The following is a 16,206-nucleotide window of genomic DNA, read 5'->3' on the forward strand; positions in this document are numbered from 1 at the left end:
TCTATGGCTCAGTTCCTTCACATTCAGCTGTTTTAAGTGTTTACAGGAACATACTATGTACGAAAATAAGAGTCTCTCTCTAGGTCTCTCTCTCTAGACATGGGCTGGTAGCCACAAAACTGGCCAAGCACAGTGAATCAGGTTTAGGAACCAGATACAAGACACAGGAAAGACTACCATGCAAGTCAGAGAGACAATGTCATTACACAATAAGTGGTGGCTCTCTCCATCAAATAGAATGCAGTTAAATTTTAAAAATAAGAATCAAAATTCAACCTATTAAACACAAAATAGAAGACAATATAGACAAGTGAAAATACTATATTGAGGTAGCAGAAGTGTAGGGTGGATTTTTTTCTATGATATCTAGTTAAAGTAACTTGGAAATAACTTAAATATGTATGTGTACCTCTCCATTAAAACTCCCTGATAACTTACTAGATAGAGTCCTAACTATGGACTCTCCTGACCTGCTCCATTATAGGATCATCCAAGTCTCAGGACTCCTTAATTGTCTCCTTAATCCCAGATCTAATTCCCCATCTTAGATTCATTAGCTATAATTTGATACAACTGAATTGATCAGAACAGCACTGTATAAATAGCAAGTAGCTACAAGGATGCCACATTGTACAACTCCAGGAGTGCCATTCACATTACACTGAAAACAGTGTCCCCCTGGAGTTGTGCAACATGGCAGCCACATATCTACCTTTTGGTATCAGTCAGTATTTACTTTCTTCCAATGCCTACATCAAATTTTAAATCATCCCAGGGACTTCCGTGGTGGTCCAGTGGTAAAGAATCTGCCTTCCAATGCAGGGGACGTGAGTTCGATCCCTGGTCGGGGAACTAAGATCCCACATGCCGCAGGGCAAATAAGCCCGTGCACCACAACTACTGGGCTTGCATGCCTCAACAAGAAAGCCCGTGTGCCACAAACTACAGAGCCCACTTGCTCCGGAGCTCACAAACCCTGGAGCCCGCACGCCACAACTAAAGAGAAGCCTGTGCACCGCAACTGGAGAGAGGCCCATGCACCTCAACAAAAGATCCCACGTGCCACAACTAAGACCCAACGCAGCCAAAAAAAAGAAAGTAATAAATTAAATATTTTTTAAAAAAATTTTAAATCATCCCAGCCTTCAAGCCTTTTAAATTCATACTTTTTACCTGTGTCAGTTTGATATGGTGTATTTGCCTAGACACACTCAAAACTTGCTGTCAATAATTCTCTCATCCTTTTGTTATCAGACTTCTATTGGACTTCTAACTTTCCTCTCTTTACCTTTCCTGCTTATAAAATAACTTCTTTTAAAACCCATGAATTCCCAATTCTTATTATATTGTCTTAGTATAAAATGTAAGTATTATATTTATACTTATTAATTTAATTTTCAATAACATTATAAATGAAAGACATTTCTCTGTAGAATTTTTTTGGGATTCATTCTTGAATGACAGCGGTATCTGGACTATTGACTTAAAATAGGGGAAAACTGAGTTTCTAAATTTCTGGAGGAATTGGTTAGAGGGTAGCACAATAATTTTTCTACCTAATACAAACATGTATTTTGTTTCCATTCTCCTAAAAATAAGATGACATTAACATATATATTTTTAGATATGTTTGCCCTTGGACAATGCTAAATCCTAAGGTTAACAGAATTTTTAATCTTCTAATGTTGTCTTCTCACTAATACAAATTCAATGGGGTTGGTTTAACGTAAAAACAGAAAAATGGATACCTCTGGGAAATTCTTTTGCATAGACTTACACTATAAAGGATCTTTTCATTCAGTCATTCACCAAATGATGACTCTCAAGATTGCCTGCTGGTGGTTAATACATTGACAAAAGGGGATTCAAAGTGTCAAATTTTATGAAGAAGAGAGAAAAGAAAACTTTGCCACCAAAAAGTCACATCAAAAATTTTTAAAATTCATTTCTGATACGTTAATGGTAAAATCTAGTATCTTAATATTGATGTCCAAATGGAGGATCCTCCTATCATAATTCTAACAGAACATCCACTTCAGAGTCTTGTCTCTTTTTACTTTCTTTTATTCCAGGCTGAAAGAGATCATCCAATAGCTTTATTGACTGAGTTTACTGGCTGTCAGAACTTTAAATGAAATCTGTGTTCAAAACAAAGTCTGAAACCTCTATTCTAAATCTAATGATGTAGTTTTGTTGCTGTCTTTCCAGTAAAATATTAGCACAACTTTTGGCTGGTCCTTGGCTGAAGCTGATTTTTTTATTATTAATAGGCAAGATAAATCCATCAGCCTATCTCTCAATTTTCATGAATGCATGCATTCATTCATACATATTGTTGAATACTTTTTATATGCATATTATTCTAATAATTTCTGATCCTAACCATTTATTCTCAGTCATGGGGATGATTGTATTGTAAGATCTGTCTTGTCTGTGCAATATTCTGAGTATTTTCAATATAATGCAATGTAAAGGAAGTTTCTCCCTCCTCTCACCTCAACTTTGTCCAGGTGTAATTTTGTCTCATCCCCAAATATGCTGTGAAAATAACAGAATGCTATTCTGTAATTCTAAGCTTGTATATAGTCCTTGTAAGAGAACACTTACAGTCAGTTCTGATTTGTTTGAAGATATGGTGCTCTCATTTGATGTGTTTGTTGTAGAATCCTGTGACTACTGCAGGTGTATAGGAACAACAAATTGCAGTACTTTAGACGAGGGAGCTGCAGTGTATAAAATCAGGCATACCACTGGCTTCTTGTTGTACCTGTACTGCTTTCGCATTCTACGAAAATCAGTACCATACTTAACTTGTCCAGATTTCATCTAGGGTAAAGGAAAATTTTAGATTACTGACTATTTTTTGAATTCAATAAAATATCTTCACCAGGAAATGCCAAACCTGATTTCTCTCATCAGGCATACCAAAGCAATCTATCTGCCCACCCTCTTTCAGTTTTGCATGTAACTCTAAACCTAACAAATAGGCTTCCTGAAGGGAAAATATCAATGACTTTAAATGATACCCAATTTTATGTCTTTATAAGTCACCTTTTCACACTGAAACATGGAAGCTTCATAAAATAAGTTAATACTTGCTTTCAAAGCAACAATATTATTTGCCTTCATTATAAATAAACAGAATTCATTTGAGACAATGATTTTTCAAATGAAAGGATTAAAATAATCCCATTAAAACCAAAACAAAGGCATTTTAAGTTCTTACATCTTTATTAAAGTACTTATTTTATAAACCTGGCTCAATAATAACTCATACTTTTATATCACATATTTGCCTTTAAGCAATACATAACACACTTAAGGCAGATTTACCTTATAGATGGCCACTGCACTGATTTATACAAATAGCAAAAATCACATGGAGGAGCATCTACTGATATCTTTCCTGGTACTTATCTTTAGATTTTAAAACTGCATAATAAGTAGAGTTTCCATAAAATTTCATTTTTGAGATAGGAAACAAACAATTTTGCCTTTATCTGTTAGATTGGATGTAATTATTAGTAATAACATAACCTTTAAATCTGTAGGGAAAACCAATACTTTACCTTCACTGCTCAGACAAGGCTCAACCGCAAGTAAAATGAGGTGCCACTGTAAAATCATATTGCTAAGTATTACCTTAACTCAAAATTCTGCTTATGTAATTATATCATATCACAGCTAAAAATTACTATTTAATATATCAAGATACATCCAAAAGCATCCTTTGGTTGCATTAATATCAGGAGGCTTAGGCAGCACTGAAGATTCATTCTCTGCTCTTCTGGTCATTAGTATAATCTGAAGCTTTTGAAACTATTTGGTGATCCTATTTTGGGGCCCAATATCACAAAACCTTCAGGAGAATACTGGACCCAGGTGGAAGAATTTGAAGACTGGAAGACTTGCAGTTAAGGTAGAGTTATCATTAGCAGATCTTAGGGAAACAGGAATGCAGCCAGAATCACTTGATATTTATTAGAAATCAAGATTCACTGAATCATTTCTCTTTCAAAAAAAATCTTTAAAACTTGTATATTTTCAAATGTTCTTTTTTTAAAGAACATATAAAATTAAGGTATTTGTGAAAATAAACCAGTTTCAAGTATACTTGTTTCTCTTCATTTTGCTTCCTTCAAAGGATTTCTTCTCATCAAGCACAAATGTGCTAATCTTTACAGCAAGACAAACTCTTCTGTGCTAAATCTTTTTAATCTTTTCTTTTCATCCTCTGAGAAAAGGTCTTCTTCATTGGCTGTAGTAGATGTAAAATCATAGTCTCTGGAATGACCATTTACAAAAGTAAATAAGGGATATTTCTCCTTAGAAGAAATTTTCAGCATCTGTAACAGAAAGAACAGAAGAATCCCTTATTGGATGCAATAGTACACAGTAGGACCACATGATGAAATCTAATGTTTTAGCCCTGAATCTCTCTTGTTAGCTTCTCTCATTTACATTTATCCAGTGCTACTGCTTTACTGTTCTGGCTAAAAGACAAAAGTTGATCAGCATTGTATAGTTTATTTATCGCTAAATACCTACTTCCCCATTAGGATTAGACCATCAGAAATTAACTATATTATCATTCCTACCCAAAACCCCCCAAAGTAAAGTCTTTTGGTCACATTTGTTTGAAGGCTTACTAGTGAGTTAAGATTTATCTTCTATTGGTGGTAACAGACAATAAAACAAAATGGTATCACTGATTATGGTAAAATACTGTGAATGACTGTTTAGTACCATAACACAGAAAAAAAAATTAAACTAAGTCAAAAGGTCCATTCTAATCTCACTTCTACAACTTAACTTTGATGTGATCTTTGACAAATCACTCTACCTGAGTATCACCTATAAAACTGGGCAAAAGTTATCGAATCTCCTTATCTCAGAGAAATGTTAGGATGACCAAAAGCAATAAAAAGTTATTTTTTAAAATCAAGTTTGGTCTTTTCAAAGATTTCTATATTAAAAAAAATATATTTCTGCAATAATCTAGTTAAGATGAAAAACAGTATTCTTATACACAGTAACAATCCACACTTTACATATTACCTTCTAAAGTTACATTACACAATTTAGAAGTAAAATAAGTAATATCTGGAATTTTGTGAGAACACCAACAACCTTTATATAACCTCTGTCAATTTGGGATTCGTTGACAAGCCAACAACCCATTCTAAACCATTTAAATATTTCCGTTAAACAAAGTCTATTAAAAAATTAAAACAATTTTCATTTTAAGGTGAACAAAAATTTTTGAGTGAAGGATGTTTTTATAGAAATAAACATTTCTATAGGTAAACAGGACTTATAAGAAGGATTCTGAAAAGTTTATGTGAGTTACAAAGAATGCTGAAAAAATATCAATAGTACTTATACATCATTAATCATGATCAATTAAATATAATTTAAGGATAATTTTAGCAGTAAAAACTAAATTCTCCCAAATGTTGATATTCAACTGAAGGCTCATCAAATTCTTATATATTACATTTATAGATTCTCTTGGCTAAAATAAATATGTAGCCCTAGGATATAGATACAATGTTAAATTTAAAATATTTCAATGAGACAGTTAATATGAAATCCATTTTCTAATTGAGTGGAAATGAACCATTTAAAAACAATCAAGTACTTAAAAAACCAGATGTGATGAAATATGATTGATCCTATAATTCATATTCTGCTCCTGCTTTTTACACTTCTCAAATTCATTTAACTTATATTCTAAAAAAAAAGGTAGAGAGAAGGGCAAAAATGTGGAAATGAAAAGTAAGAGACAGAGGGGGCCGGCATCTGATCAATCACCTTTCACCTCCAGCCAATGGCTGGAATACAGTCCAAAATTGTTACCATTTTATATTCATTTAACATCACTTATAAAAGTCCAGTATCTAACAAGCAGGTATCATTGTATCATTTTCAACTCAACACGCAAAGCTAACATTATCATGTCTTCATCCTTTCTTTCAAAATCAAGACGCCTTTCAAATGCTTTTCAAAGCTCTAAGCACCATATCAAGAATTTTTTAGACTTTTTTTTATAAAGAATAACCATTGATTTGAACTTCTATTAGAAGGGAAAAGTTTAGTTTTCTTTTTTGTACTACAAAATAGGATGCACTGTCAAAACATTAAGGTCCCTCCATAATGGATAATATAAAATCTGCACAAAGAAAATTCCGAATTAGGTTATCTATATGACTTGGGGTATTATATCAATTGAGATATTATACAAAATAAAGATAATGAAAGACATTTAATAACTTGGGGAAATATTTAATATTTTGTTGTATTTCCTTCTAGATTTTTTAAAGTACATGTTTAAAATTACTTTAACAAAACTGAGATTAAATTTTATATATAGTGTTTATCCTGTTTTTCCTTTAACATTACATAATAAATACTGAACTACAATCCTCCAGCCTGTGGAATGAAAACCACATTCACAGAAAGATAGACAAAATGAAAAGGCAGAGGACTATGTATCAGATGAGGGAATAAGATAAAAACCCCGAAAAACAACTAAATGAAGTGGATAGAGGTAACCTTCCAGAAAAAGAATTCAGAATAATGATAGTGAACATGGTCCTAGACCTTGAAAAAGAACGGAGGCAAAGACTGAGAAGATGCAAGAAATGTTTAACAAAGATCTAGAAGAATTAAAGAACAAACAAACAGAGATGAACAACACAACATCTGAAAACAAAAATACACTAGACAGCATCAATAGCAGAATAACTGAGGTAGAAGAATGGATAAGTGACCTGGAAGACAGAATGGTGGAATTCATTGCTGTGGAACAGAATAAAGAAAAAAGAATGAAAATAAATGAAGACAGCCTAAGAGACCTCTGGGACAACATTAAATGCACTAACATTCACATTATAGGGGTCCCAGAAGAAGAGAGAGAGAAAGGACCAGAGAAAATATTTGAAGAGATTATAGTCAAAAACTTCCCTAACATGGGAAAGGAAACAGCCAGCAAGCCCAGGAAGTGCTGAGAGTACCAGGCAGGATAAACCCAAGGAGAAACATGCCAAGACACATAGTAATCAAATTGACAAAAATTAAACACAAAGAGAAATTATTGAAAGCAGCAAGGGAAAAACAACAAATAACATACAAGGGAACTCCCATTAGGTTAACAGCTGATTTCTCAGCAGAAACTCTACAAGCCAGAAGGGAATGGTATGATATATTTAAAGAGAGGGAGGAACCTACAACCAAGATTATTCTACCCGGCAAGGATCTCATTCAGATTCGATGGAGAAATCAAAAGCTTTACAGACAAGCAAAAGCAAAGAGAATTCAGCACCACCAAACCAGCTCTAAAACAAATGCTAAAGGAACTTCTCTAAGTGGGAAACACAAGAGAAGAAAAGGACCTACAAAAACAAACCCAAAACAATTAAGAAAATGGTAATAGGAACATACATGTCGATAATTACCTTAAATATGAATGGATTAAATGCTCCAACCAAAAGACACAGGCTTGCTGAATAGATACAAATACAAGACGCATATATACGCTGTTTATAGGAGACCCACTGCAGACCTAGGGACACATACAGACTGAAAGTAAGGGGATGAAAAAATTTTCCATGCAAATGGAAATCAAAAGAAAGCTGGAGTAGCAATACTCATATCAGACAAAATAGACTTTAAAATAAAGAATGTTACAAGAGACAAGGACGGATACTACATAATGACCAAGGGATCAATCCAAGAACATATAACAATTATAAATATATATGCAACCAACATAGGAGCACTTCAATACATAAGGCAAATGCTAACAGCTATAAAAGAGGAAATTGACAGTAACACAGTAATAGTGGGGTAACCTAACACCTCACTTACACCTGTGCACAGATCATCCAGACAGAAAATAAATAAGAAAACACAAGCTTTAAATGACACAACAGACCACACAGATTTAACTAATATTTATAGGACATTCCATCTGAAAACAGCAGATTACACTTTCGTCTCAAGTGCGCACAGAACATTCTCCAGGATAGATCACATCTTGGGTCACAAATCAAGCCTTGGTAAATTTAAGAAAATTGAAATCTAACAAGCATCTTTTCCGACCACAATGCTATGAGAATAGAAATAAATTACAGGGAAGAAAACATAAAAAAACACAAACACATGGAGGCTAAACAATACATTACTAAATAACCAAGAGATCACTGAAGAAATCAAAGAGGAAGTCAGAAAGTACCTAGAGACAAATGACAATGAAAACACAATGATCCAAAACCTATGGGATGCGGCAAAGGAAGTTCTAAGAGGGAAGTTTATAGCAATAAAATCCTACCTCAAGAAACAAGAAAAATCCCAAATAAACAATCTAAACTTACACCTAAAGGAACTAGAGAGAGAAGAACAAACAAAACCCAAAGTCAGCAGAAGGAAAGAAATCATAAAGATCAGAGCAGAAATAAATGAAATAGAAACAAAGAAAACAATAGCAAAGATCAATAAAACTAAAAGCCGGTTCTTTGAGAAGATAAACAAAATTGATAAACCTTTAGCCAGACTCATCAAGAAGAAGAGGGAGAGGACTCAAATAAATAAAATTAGAAATGAAAAAGGAGAAGTTACAATGGACCCCAAAGAAATACAAAGCATCATAAGAGACTACTACAAGCAACTCTATACCAATAAAATGGACAACCTGGAAGAAATGGACAAATTTTTAGAAAAGCACAACCTTACCAGACTGAACCAGGAAGAAATAGAAAATATAAACAGACCAATCACAAGCACTGAAAGTGAAACTGTGATTAAAAACGTTCCAACAGGGCTTCCCTGGTGGTGCAGTGGTTGAGAGTCCGCCTGCTGGTGCAGGGGACACAGGTTCATGCCCCGGTCTGGGAAGATCCCACATGCCGCGGAGCAGCTGGGCCCATGAGCCATGGCCGCTGAGCCTGCGCGTCTGGAGCCTGTGCTCCACAACGGGAGTGGCCACAACAGTGAGAGGCCCACGTACCGCAAAAAAAAAAAAAAAAATGTTCCAACAAACAAAAGCCCAGGACCAGATGGCTTCACAGGCAAATTCTATCAAACATTTAGAGGAGCGCTAATACCTAAGTTTCTCAAACTCTTCCAAAATATATCAGAGGGAGGAACACTCCCAAACTCATTCTACGAGGCCACCACCACCCTAATACCAAAACTAGACAAAGATGTTACCAAAGAAGAAAACTATAGGCCAATATCACTGATGAATATAGATGCAAAAATCCTCAACAAAATACTAGCAAACAGAATCCAACAGCACATTAAAAGGATCATACACCATGACAGTGGGATTTATCCCAGGGATGCAAGGATTCTTCAATATATGCAAATCAATCAATGTGATATAGCTGATCCACTTTGTTATACAGCAGAAACTAACACAACATTGTAAAGCAATTATACTCCAATAGAAATGTTAAAAAAAATCAATGTGATACACCAATATTAATAAACTGAAGAATAAAAACCAAATGATCATCTCAATAAATGCAGAAAAAGCTTTTCACAAAATTCAACACCTATTTATGATTAAAAACTCTCCAGGGAGTGGGCACAGAGGGACCCTACATCAACATAATAAAGCCCATATATTACAAACCCACAGCAAACACCATTCTCAAAGGTGAAAAACTGAAAGTATTTCCTCTAAGATCAGAAACAAGAAAAGGATGTCCACTCTCGCCACTATTATTCAGCATAGTTTTGGAAGTCCTGGCCACGGCAATCAGAGAAGCAAAAGAAATAAATGGAATACAAATTGGAAAAGAAGAAGTAAAACTGTCATTGTTTGCAGATGACATGATACTATACAAAGAGAATCATAAAGATGCCCCCAGAAAACTACTAGAGTTAATCAATGAATTTGGTAAAGTAGCAGGATACAAAATTAATGCACAGAAATCTCTGGCATTCCTACACACTAATGATGAAAAATCTGAAAGTGAAGTTAAGAAAACACTCCCATTTACCACTGCAACAAAAAGAATAAAATATCTAGGAATAAACCTACCTAAGGAGACAAAAGACCTGTATGCAGAAAATTATAAGACACTGATGAAAGAAATTAAAGATGATACAAAGAGATGGAGAGATATACCATGTTCTTGGATTGGAAGAATCAACATTGTGAAAATGACTCTACTACCCAAAGCAATCTACAGATTCAATGCAATCCCCATCAAACTACCACTGGCATTTTTCACAGATTTGAACAAAAAATTTCACAATTTTTATGAAAACACAAAAAAACCCATATAACCAAAGCAATCTTGAGAACGAAAAACGGAGCTGGAGGAATCAGGCTCCCTGACTTCAGACTATACTACAAAGCTACAGTAATCAAGACAGCATGGTACTGGCACAAAAACAGAAAGATAGATCAATGGAACAGGATAGAAAGCACAGAGATACACCCACACACCTGTGGTCATCTTATCTTTCATAAAGGAGGCAAGAATATAAAATGGAGAAGAGACAGCCTCTTCAATAAGTAGTGCTGGGAAAACTAGACAGCTACATGTAAAAGAATGAAATTAGAACACTCCCTAACAACATAAACAAAAATAAACTCAAAATGGATTAAAGACCTAAATGTAAGGCCAGACACTATCAAACTCTTAGAGGAAAACATAGGCAGAACACTCTATGACATAAATCACAGCAAGGTCCTTTTTGACCCACCTCCTAGAGAAATGGAAATAAAAACAAAAATAAACAAATAAGACCTAATGAAACTTAAAAGCTTTTGCACAGCAAAGGGCAACATAAACAAGACCAAAACAAAACCGTCAGAATGCGAGAAAATATTTGCAAATAAAGCAACTGACAAAGGATTAATCTTCAAAATTTACAAGCAGCTCATGCAGCTCAATATCAAAAAAACAAACAACCCAATCCAAAAATGGGCAGAAGACCTAAAAAGACATTTCTCCAAAGAAAATATACAGATTGCCAACAAACACATGAAAGAATGCTCAACATCATTAATCGTTAGAGAAATGCAAATCAAAACTACAATGAGGTATCATCTCACACAGGTCAGAATGGCCATCATCAAAAAATCTACAAACAATAAATGCTGGAGAGGGTGTGGAGAAAGAGGAACCCTCTGGCACTGTTGGTGGCAATGTAAATTAATACAGCCACTATGGAGAGCAGTATGGAGGTTCCTTAAAAAACTACAAATAGAACTACCATATGACCCAGCAATCCCACTACTGGGCACATACCCTGAGAAAACCATAATTCAAAAAGAGTCATGCACCACAATGTTCCTTGCAGCTCTATTTACAATAGTCTGGACATGGAAGCAACCTAAGTGTCCATCAACAGATGAATGGATAAAGAAGATGTGGCACATATATACAATGGAATATTACTCAGCCATAAAAGGAAACAAAATTGAGTTATTTGTAGTGAGGTGGATGGACCTAGAGTCTGTCATACACAGTGAAGTAAGTCAGAAAGAGAAAAACAAATACTGTGTGCTAACACATATATACGGAATCTAAAAAACAGAACAAAAAAAAAGGTCATGAAGAACTAGGGGCAAGACAGGAATAAAGACACAGACCTACTAGAGAATGGACTTGAGGATACGAGGCGGGGCAAGGGTAAGCTGGGACAAAGTGAGAGAGTGGCATGGACATATATACACTATCAAATGTAAAACAGATAGCTAGTGGGAAGCAGCTGCATAGCACAGGGAGATCAGCTCAGTGCTTTGTGAGCACCTAGAGGGGTGGGATAGGGAGGGTGGGAGGGAGGGAGACGCAAGAGGGAAGAGATATGGGGATATATGTATATGTATAACTGATTCACTTTGTTATAAAGCAGAAACTAACACACCATTGTAAAGCAATTATACTCCAATAAAGATGTTTAAATAAATAAATAAATAAATAAATAAATATAATAAAATAAAAAAGTCACAGGGACGTATTCTACACCATGGGGAATATAGTCTATAATACTGTAATTACTCTGTATGGTGACAGATGGTAACTGGACTTATCATGGTGATCACTGCATAATGTGTAAAAATACTGAATCACCATGTTGTACAACTGAAACTAGTCTAATATTGTATGTCAATTATAATTCAATATAAAAAAGAAAAAACACAATTATTAAAGAAAGAAAGAAAAAAGATTAGAAGGAAATGAATTGTAGTGCTAATCTAAAATGGCAGCATCCTAGGTGAAAGACCTATACACTGAAAACTATAAAACTCTCATAAAGGAAACTGAAGATGATTTAAAGAAATGGAAAGATATCTCATGCTCTTGGATTGACAGAATTAATATTGTTAAAAGGCTGTACTACTCAAAGCAATCTACAGATTTAATGCAATCCCTATCATATTATCCAAGACATTTTTCACAGAACTAGAACAAATAATACTAAAATTTATATGGAACCACAAAAGACCCAGAGTTGCCAAAGCATTCCTCAGGGAAAAGAACAAAGCTGGAGGCAAAACCCTCCCAGACTTCAGACAATACTACAAAGCTACAGTAAACAAAACAGCATGGTATTGGCACACAGACACATAGATCGATGGAACAGAATAGAGAGCCCAGAAGTAAACCCACACACCTACTGTCAATTAATCTATAACAAAGGAAGCAAGAATATACAATGGAGAAAAGACAATCTCTTCAGCAAGTGGTGCTGGGAAAGCTGGACAGCCTCACATAAATCAGTGAAATTAGAACACTCCCTCAAACGATATACAAAACAAAATCAAAATGTCTTAAAGACCTAAATACAGGACATGACACCATAAAACTCCCAGAAGAGAACATAGACAAAACATTTTTCGACATAAATCATATCAGTATTTTCTTAGATCAGTCTCCCAAGACAAAAGAAATAAGAGCAAAAGTAAACAAATGGGACCTAAACAAACTTATAAGCTTTTGCACAGCAAAGGAAACCATCAACAAAATTAAAAGACAACCTACAGAATGGGAGAAAATATTTGCAAACGATGCACCTGACAAGGGGTTAATATCTAAAATATACAAACAGCTCATACTACTCAATATCAAAACAAACAACCCAATCAAAAAATGGGGAGAAAACCTAAATAGTTGTTTCTTTAAAGAAGACATGCCGATTGGCCAACAGGTATATGAAAAGATGTTCAACATCTGTACCTCAATAAATAAATAAACAAACAACAAGGTCCTACTGTACAGCACAGGGAACTATATTCAATATCCTGTGATAAACCATAATGGAAAAGAATACAAAAAAGTATATATATGTACAACTGAGAATATACATGTATAAAAGAATATATATACATATATATGTACAACTGTACAGCAGACATTAAGGTAACATTGTAAATCAACTATACTTCAAAAACTTCAATAAATAAATAAATACATGTTTTAAAACGTAGTATACTGTAGTGCTCGCTTCGGCAGCACATATACTAAAATTGGAACGATACAGAGAAGATTATCACGGTCCCTGCTCAAGGATGACAGGCAAATTTGTGAAGCGTTCCATATTTTTCTTATTCAACATAGTTCTGGAAGTTTCAGTCACAGCAATCAGAGAAGAAAAGGAAATAAAAGGAATCCAAATTGGAAAAGAAGAAGTAAAGCTGTCACTGTTTGCAGATGACATGATACTATACATAGAGAATCCTAAAGATGCTACCAGAAAACTGCTAGAGCTAATCAATGAATTTGGTAAAGTAGCAGGATACAAAATTAATGCACAGAAATCTCTGGCATTCCTATACACTAATGATGAAAAATCTGAAAGTAAAATCAAGAAAACACTCCCATTTACCATTGCAACAAAAAGAATAAAGTATCTAGGAATAAACCTACCTAAGGAGACAAAAGACCTGTATGCAGAAAGCTGTAAGACACTGATGAAAGAAATTAAAGATGATACAAAGAGATGGAGAGATATACCATGTTCTTGGATTGGAAGAATCAACATTGTGAAAATGACTCTACTACCCAAAGCAATCTACAGATTCAATGCAATCCCTATCAAACTATCACTGGCATTTTTCACAGAACTAGAACAAAAAATTTCACAATTTGTATGAAAACACAAAAGACCCCGAATAGCCAAAGCAATCTTGAGAACGAAAAACGGAGCTGGAGGAATCAGGCTCCCTGACTTCAGACTATACTACAAAGCTACAGTAATCAAGATAGCATGGTACTGGCACAAAAACAGAAAGATAGATCAATGGAACAGGATAGAAAGTCCAGAGATAAACCCACGCACATATGGTCACCTTATCTTTGATAAAGGAGGCAGGAATGTACAGTGGAGAAAGGACAGCCTCTTCAATAAGTGGTGCCGGGAAAACTGGACAGCTACATGTAAAAGTATGAGATTAGATCACTCCCTAACACCATACACAAAAATAAGCTCAAAATGGATTAAAGACCTAAATGTAAGGCCAGACACTATCAAACTCTTAGAGGAAAACATAGGCAGAACACTCTATGACATAAATCACAGCAAGGTCCTTTTTGACCCACCTCCTAGAGAAATGGAAATAAAAACAAAAATAAACAAATGGGACCTAATGAAACTTCAAAGCTTTTGCACAGCAAAGTAAACCATAAACAAGACCAAAAGACAACCCTCAGAATGGGAGAAAATATTTGCAAATAAAGCAACTGACAAAGGATTCATCTCCAAAATTTACAAGCAGCTCATGCAGCTCAATAATAAAAAAACAAACAACCCAATCCAAAAATGGTCAGAAGACCTAAATAGACATTTCCGCAAAGAAGATATACAGACTGCCAACAAACACATGAAAGAATGCTCAACATCCCTAATCATTAGAGAAATGCAAATCAAAACTACAATGAGATATCATCTCACAGCAGTCAGAATGGCCATCATCAAAAAATCTACAAACAATAAATGCTGGAGAGGGTGTGGAGAAAAAGGAACCCTCTGGCACTGTTGGTGGCAATGTAAATTGATACAGCCACTATGGAGAGCAGTATGGAGGTTCCTTAAAAAACTACAAATAGAACTACCATATGACCCAGCAATCCCACTACTGGGCATATACCCTGAGAACACCGTAATTCAAAAAGAGTCATGTACCAAAATGTTCATTGCAGCTCTATTTACAATAGCCCGGAGATGGAAACAACCTAAGCGTCCATCATCGGATGAATGGATAAAGAAGATGTGGCACATATACACAATGGAATATTACTCAGCCATAAAAAGAAATGAAATTAAGCTATTTGTAATGAGGTGGATAGATCTAGAGTCTGTCTTACAGAGTGAAGTCAGAAAGAGAAAGACAAATACCATACGCTAACACATATATATGGAATTTAAGAAAAAAAATGTCATGAAGAACCTAGGGGTAAGACAGGAATAAAGACACAGACCAACTAGAGAGCAGACTTGAGGATATGGGGAGGGGGAAGGGTGAGCTGTGACAAAGCGAGAGAGAGGCATGGACATATATACACTACCAAACATAAGGTAGATAGCTAGTGGGAAGCAACTGCATAGCACAGGGAGATCAGCTCGGTGCTTTGTGACAGCCTGGAGGGGTGGGATAGGGAGGGTGGGAGGGAGGGAGACGCAAGAGGGAGGAGATATGGGAACATATGTATATGCATGACTGATTCACTTTGTTGTAAAGCAGAAACTAACACACCATTGTAAAGCAATTATACTCCAATAAAGATGAAAACAAAAATGTAGCATACTGTAAAATGTACTACTATTTAGCAGTTTAAATGAATAAGCTAGACCAACATGAATAGATATAATCTCCAAGTCACTATCAAATGAAAAAGCAAATTGCAAAAGGATACATAACATTTTTATATGAATATATAATTAATGACAAGTTTAAGAACATACCAAAAAAAACAGTGTATGTTGTTTACAGATACATCAAGTATACTAATTTACACTAATTTAGGATAGTGGCTACCACTGGGAAGGAAATAAGGGAGTAAGATTGGGGAAGGGTAATACACTTTGATTATATACGTGGGGTATTTTTTTTCTCCCTTAAGCTTAGAGGTAGCACGTGGCTATTTATTATTCTATCCTCTATATTTCTGTATGCTTGAAATTTTTAAAAACTAATTTAATAAAATGAACATATTGCAAAGTACAAACTTCTTCAGTCTGGCATTC

The 16,206-nt window shown here is 34.9% G+C and overlaps 1 protein-coding gene and 1 non-coding gene across 8 annotated transcripts in view; one reads left to right on the forward strand and one right to left on the reverse strand.

The window, feature by feature from the left end:
• Window positions 1–2,693: 2,693 nt before the first annotated feature.
• ATG4C (autophagy related 4C cysteine peptidase) overlaps window positions 2,694–16,206 on the reverse strand; it is a 90,699-nt gene continuing 77,186 nt past the window's right edge. For 5 of the 7 annotated variants that reach the window (XM_033408972.2, XM_033408969.2, XM_033408971.2 and 2 more), the window contains one exon: window positions 3,213–4,346. In XM_033408972.2, coding sequence (XP_033264863.1) covers window positions 4,179–4,346 — 168 coding nt within the window. In that variant the 3' untranslated portion in view covers window positions 3,213–4,178. Of the gene's footprint in view, window positions 2,827–3,212; window positions 4,347–16,206 lie in introns of those variants that run through there. The other 2 variants (XR_004477919.2, XR_007473720.1) reach the window with 2 other exon arrangements.
• On the forward strand, window positions 13,460–13,566 carry LOC125962768 (U6 spliceosomal RNA). Its single transcript, XR_007474484.1, has one exon. It is a non-coding gene; the product is annotated as a U6 spliceosomal RNA (small nuclear RNA).

This window comes from Orcinus orca, chromosome 1 (genome assembly GCF_937001465.1).
Source record: "Orcinus orca chromosome 1, mOrcOrc1.1, whole genome shotgun sequence".
NCBI classification, from domain to species: domain Eukaryota; kingdom Metazoa; phylum Chordata; class Mammalia; order Artiodactyla; family Delphinidae; genus Orcinus; species Orcinus orca.